The sequence below is a fragment of the Rhinatrema bivittatum genome, chromosome 3, assembly GCF_901001135.1.
Source record: "Rhinatrema bivittatum chromosome 3, aRhiBiv1.1, whole genome shotgun sequence".
Lineage (NCBI taxonomy): Eukaryota > Metazoa > Chordata > Amphibia > Gymnophiona > Rhinatrematidae > Rhinatrema > Rhinatrema bivittatum.
In genome coordinates this window covers 362,538,661-362,544,660 of record NC_042617.1, presented here as the reverse complement: position 1 = coordinate 362,544,660, position 6,000 = coordinate 362,538,661, and the positions used below count along the sequence as shown (strand labels likewise).

The 6,000-nt window shown below is 44.2% G+C and overlaps 1 protein-coding gene across 4 annotated transcripts in view; it reads right to left on the bottom strand.

Moving 5' to 3' along the window:
• Positions 1-4,465: 4,465 nt before the first annotated feature.
• RARS2 (arginyl-tRNA synthetase 2, mitochondrial) overlaps positions 4,466-6,000 on the bottom strand; it is a 128,881-nt gene continuing 127,346 nt past the window's right edge. For all 4 annotated transcript variants that reach the window (XM_029595437.1, XM_029595438.1, XM_029595441.1 and 1 more), the window contains one exon: positions 4,466-5,643. In XM_029595437.1, coding sequence (XP_029451297.1) covers positions 5,557-5,643 — 87 coding nt within the window. In that variant the 3' untranslated portion in view covers positions 4,466-5,556. The remainder of the gene's footprint in view (positions 5,644-6,000) is intronic.

Below are 6,000 nucleotides of genomic sequence, written 5' to 3'. Positions count from 1 at the left end.
TAGAGAAACTGAGATAGTGAGTAGGCAGAGTATGCAGAGTTCAGGAACAGAACCTTGATGGTAACACACACACAGTAGTCTCTTAGAATAGCCCAGGAGCTGGAATGAAGTAGGCCCTTGAGGAGCAAGTACCTGGGTCCAGGGAAAGCTCTGAGAGAGAGATGGTAACTCACTGATGTTGTAGGCAGCGGTGACTTCCTGGCAGAAGTTATATTCAGTAGCAGGTCCAGGAACGTGGGCCCTCGAGGAGCGAGTACCAGTTCCAGACTGCAACCTAAAAAGCAAAAGAGAGAGTGAGGCTCCGAGGAGTGGGTAACCCTGGTAAAGTCTGAGGAGGCAGCGATACCTGGAAGCAGCTAGGTAGTAAACCCTTTGCTAACTTGATTAGCTAGCTAAACAAGAGTCCTTAAATATCTGGCGATGATTACATCATCTCAGGGGGACACCCCTGAGGTTCGTGCCACAGCTGGTACTTGAGTCGGGGCTGCGCCGCGTGCACGCCCTTAGCCTTCAGGAGAACATGACAGAAAGGCAGCGTTGAGTCAGTCCGGGGACGCTGGAGAAGGTCAGCAAGATGACGCCGTGGCAGCCAAACTTCCATCAAGCAAAGAGGGAGTCGCCAAAGAGGTAAGGTGGGCAGAGTGGTGACGGGCAGTGACTGTCACAACACCTTTCAAGTGGTCACTAAATCAGAGGGTGGTGGACAACCTATTTCTTTTTTGGGGAACTCTAGTGTTCGACCTGTTTGTGTCAGAGGACAACTGGAAGACCAGTTGATTTTGTTCCATAAGGCCAAGCAGCTGCAGATCTGCGCCTGATACTTTCATGCTAGACTGGCATGTCGGTCTGCTCTTTGTATACTCTCCAATTCCACTCATTGCCAAACACGGTCAGAAGATTATACAGGACAAGGCAAAGATTATTCTCATAGCCCGGCTTGACCTTGTCAAGTGTGGTATCCTTACCTACGCTGTCTGTCAGTTCAGCCCCTGATCCTGCTGGGGTTGTCTCAGACTCATCACCCATGAGGATGGGAAACTGCCACACAAATCTTTCATGCTTGGCTCTCATAGGCTGGATGTTAAGTAGTGTTCTCCTTGCTTCTCTCCAGGGATGTGGAAGACATTTAATCTCAGCTAGAAATTTTCCACCAGGAGGTCCTACAGTTTTAAATGGAAGATGTTCTCTGTATGCTGTGAGACCAGTCATCTGGATCCCTTCACTTGTGGTCCTAGAAACCTTCTCCTTGTCATTAGGCCTTGGCACTTCTTCAGTCAAGATACATCTCAGTGCCACTGCAGTTTATCATCGATGGGTAGACAGAACACCTATCTTTCTCCATCCTTTAGTGTCAAAGATCATGAAGGGACTATGGTAGACCAAATCTCTGGTCAATAAACGAACAGTGCCATGAGATTTCAATATGGTCCGGGCTCAGCTCATGAAACCTCCATTTAAACCTATCAATTTGGTAGACTTGAAGCTTTTCACCTGGATGATGGTGTTTCTTGTAGCTGTCACGTCAGCAGGAAGAATGGGTGAATTTCAGGCTCTGATCTCCTATTCACCATACATTTAGTTTGTTCACAATAGAGTTGTTCTGCATACTCACCTTAGGTTTTTTCCAAAAATGGTGTCTGCATTCCACATCAACCTACATTTTTTCCAAAACTTCATGCACACAAAGGAAAATGGGCTCTTCATGTCTTGGACTGGCAGAGAGCACTAGCTGCTTATGTGCAGAGGATTAAGTTTTACCATCAAGCTTCTCAACTATTTGTGTTTTTTTGATCCCAACGGATTGAGAAAGGCAGTAGCCAAAACAACTCTTTCCAATTGGCTAGTAACATAGTAATGATGGTCCATCTAGTCTGCCCAGCAAGCTTCCCAAGGTAGTAACTGCTGCTTTGTGCAGGTTACACCCAAGCTTTATTTATTCCCATCCTCTAGCCTTTAGGGATCCAGTGTTTATCCCATGCCCCTTTGAAATTCTTCACAGTTTTAGTCTTCACCACTTCCTCTGACAGGGCATTCCAGGCATCTACCACGCTCTCAGTGAAAAAATATTTCCTGACATTGGTTCTAAGTCTTACTCCCTGCATTTTCAAATCATGACCCCTAGTTCTACTAAATTGTTTCAAATGGAAAAGGTTTGTTGACGACCATGGATCATTAAAACCTTTCAAGTATCTGAAGGTCTGTATTATATCACCCCTGCTCCTCTCCTCCAGGGTATACATATTCAGGATATTCAACCTCTCCTCATAAGTCATTCGATGGAGACCACCCATCATTTTGGTCACCCTCTGTATCGCTCCATGGTGAGACCGCACCTTGAATACTGTGTACAATTCTGGTCACCGCATCTCAAAAAAGATATAATTGCGATGGAGAAGGTACAGAGAAGGGCTACCAAAATGAAAAGGGGAATGGAACAACTCCCCTATGAGGAAAGACTAAAGAGGTTAGGACTTTTCAGCTTGGAAAAGAGATGGCTGAGGGGGGATATTATAGAGGTGTTTAAAATCATGAGAGGTCTAGAACGGGTAGATGTGAATCGGTTGTTTACTCTTTCGGATAATAGAAAGACTAGGGGACACTCCATGAAGTTAGCATGTGGCACATTTAAAACTAATCGGAGAAAGTTCTTTTTCACTCAACGCACAATTAAACTCTGGAATTTGTTGCCAGAGGATGTCGTTAGTGCAGTTAGTTAGTTCTAGACCTCTCATGATTTTAAACACCTCTATCATATCCCCCTCAGTCGTCTCTTCTCCAAGATGCAGGTGAGCCTTCTGCTCCTCTCATGTGGAGCCTTTGGAAGCTGAAACCTGGACTGCTCAGTATCCTCTGGAGTCCTCCTGCTAGGACTACTGGGAGAAGTTTGCAGATGAGCCTTCTGGTCCCCTCTCTCGTGCTTGGATATTGTAGCTATCCTGAAAACACAACCTGTTCCTTGGTTCTTATAGACTGGCGCTGGCTATGCCAGTGCTAGATGGCAAGATATTACAGACATGTGGAAGACTCAAAGGTGCAGTCAGTGCCATAACTCAGACCTATGTATTAAAAGTGGTTTTGTGTTAAACATAATTACCAAGCAAAAATGTTATTAGCTATATTACTTAGTGGTGCCTTTGTAAGTGCTTACCGAGAATGGGATGAAAGGCCCTTGAGGGTTTGGTACTATCTTCAATGGATTATCCTTCAAGGAATGTCTATCTCCACTGAATGGTAGCCACCAGCTCCCTCCACAAAATATTTTGCTAACTGGAAGAGAGATGGGGGCAGGGGCGGAGGATCACTCCCTGTAAGTTCTGATTGAGGTTACATTCTAAGTAAGGGCTCACCTGGCAAGACGAGTCAGGTCCTAGTGGTGGAGAGTAAAAGTTAAACTGTTAAAAATTCAAAAGTAAGACTATAGTGCAGCCATCACTAACCCTTAAGAGGATTTTAAGTAGATCATAGTCTATGTTAAAAACAAAACACATAGGGGCCGATGCAATACAGTGCGCTCAGCCAAGTGCACTGTTTAACCCACTGTCGGACGCGGGATAAATAGGCGCTAATCCACCCCCTAATGCAATAGGGGGATTAGCGCCTATTTAACGCGCATCCAACGCAGAGTGAATGAGTAATAGGCTCATTCACATGCATTTGCATGTGATGAGCGCTATCTCATTCACTCCGAATGCAAAAAGATAAATGTGCATCTCAGATGCACATTTATCGCTCAGATATTAATGCCTGCCTGCAGGCGTTAATAGCTGAGCGCATTGAAAAGAAGTACAGAAAAGCAGAAAAAACTGCTTTTCTGTACTTTTTTTTTAAGTAAAAAAAAATAAAATAAAATGACTCGGCAGATTACTGGCAGACAGGCAGGTTATGAAAACCGAGGCCGAGTTTACCGGCGTCGGTCTTCATAACCGGCAGCCGCGGCGGGTCACGTTAGGAAGGAGGCGCTAAGGTCGCGCAAGTGACCCTAGCGCCTCCTTCCTAGTGCGACCCCCTAATTTCCATATTGCATGGCGCCCCCCCTTGCAGGCGCCATGCATGCGTTAAAAAAAGCAGGCGCTGAAAAGTCAGCGCCCGCTTTCAGCGCACATAATTGCATCGGCCCCATAAATAGAACTTGCACCAGGAGCAATCTCAGCAGCAGCTTCTGGTCATTAAGAAAATAGAAATTAAATATTTAAAGGTAAATACTGTATCTGGAACCCCCATGCCTCCCATTAGTCACAAGCTAGAAGACAATTCCTTATGTGAAAAAGTCATTTGGCCAGTGCAACACTCTTAGAAGGGCATCACCAATTCTTTCTGTTTAGCGCTAGGAGAGCAGCGGGAGTGCATAAACAGAGTTAGCAAGGTTGCTGTTGCCTCAGCTGAATGACCTGATGCCACACGTGGTTCTGTGGAATTCACATACCAACCTCATCCTATAAAAGAAACCGACATCCCAAAGTCACAATTAATTTTACAATAAAATGTTTTTATTTCACATAATTATACACCAAAAAAATCATGGATTACAATTGTCTGAAAGGCAATTTTAAGTACTTTGGAAACAAGATAGAAAATAGGACAGGATGTGATTACCTCCCAAAACCAAATCACCCCCCCTCAGCTAGTCACCAAATGCAGATGGGAGACATTTTCCTGCAAGGCTGAATGTGTTAGAAGGAAAGCTCTCGCTTTTATAATTGTGCAATACTTCAAAAGTAATTCCAGGAGGTGTCAGGAAAGCCAATCCCGATCAATAAAGCCAGTGGGAGTGCAAGGCAGTTTGTAACGCGGCTGCTCTCAGTCATTTAGGAAAAAAAGACAGAGAACCTGCTTGAGGAATTTCAAAAACAGGTCAGACTTTTCAAAAAACTTTCAGGTTTTTAAGTTAAACTTTGAAACCGTACAGAGTGCTTGTTCTTTCAAGGAATTTTGATTTCTGCAAAGACACAAATATGGATTAATAGATTTGGGGGCAAGGACAATTGTAAAGATGTTTTCATTTTTTATGTTTTTCCCAGCAGAAAAGTTTAATTTGTATGGGTTGTCTTGGAAACGAGCCTCTCCGCTCTCAGTGTTACGGATAAATACAAAAACAGCTAAAGCTTCAGCTTCATCTGTACTTACTGATTTGGAAAATAACAGATGTAAGCAGTGGCAAGTAAAAGAAGCAGCTGGAGGAAGCAAACTTGGACAAATCATTTATGCAGAAAGGTAGGGAGGGAGGGATATTAAAATAAGCCTGACTCGTCCCCATAGCTTCACGTCAGTACGCGGCTGAACAAGAAGAGTCCAGCGTTGCTCAGAGTGACTACAGACTATGAAAAATAACCTCCAAGAAAAAGACCTCTCTCTCTCAACTGGGCCTTATGTACCTACAAAAAAACACCACAAATTAAAAAAAAAAAAAAGCACCCAGGATAAACGTGGGAAGGGAGGTGCAGAAAAATAAAACCCAGAGCCCTAAAAACAATCATTTTAAGCACCTTTCAGCTCTCAATATTTTACATAAGTGTTTCTGAACACTGATCCAGTGCGGGTGAGAACAGGAGTCTTTATTTACATCTTCCTTACAGGTTTAATTCCAAGAAGAGCCATTCCGCTTGCTAACACTGAGCGCACTGTCTTAAACAGCTGAAGTCTTGCCTGCAAAATGAGAGAAGTCATATTAAAATAATTTTGTCGTCACATTTATTATACAGCCTGAAGTCCCAAGTCTTTGTTTCCAAAAGCATCAAGAGGAGACGAAAATTTGGAGGACTAGGACAGCCCTATATGCCACAGAACAAGAGAAATGGGGTTTAGGTTTGAAGCAGAGATGATTTGCTTAGGCCACGGCTGAAGGTGGCTGCCTTGCATTAGAAGTCTCCACTGAAGAATCCAGGCTTCAGGCAGCCGAGGGCCAAAAAAACATAGGAATTGCCACGCCGGGACAGAAGGTGGTCCATCGAGCCCAGCATCCTGCCCCAGTCCAGATCACAAGTACTCAGCAGATCCCAGAGA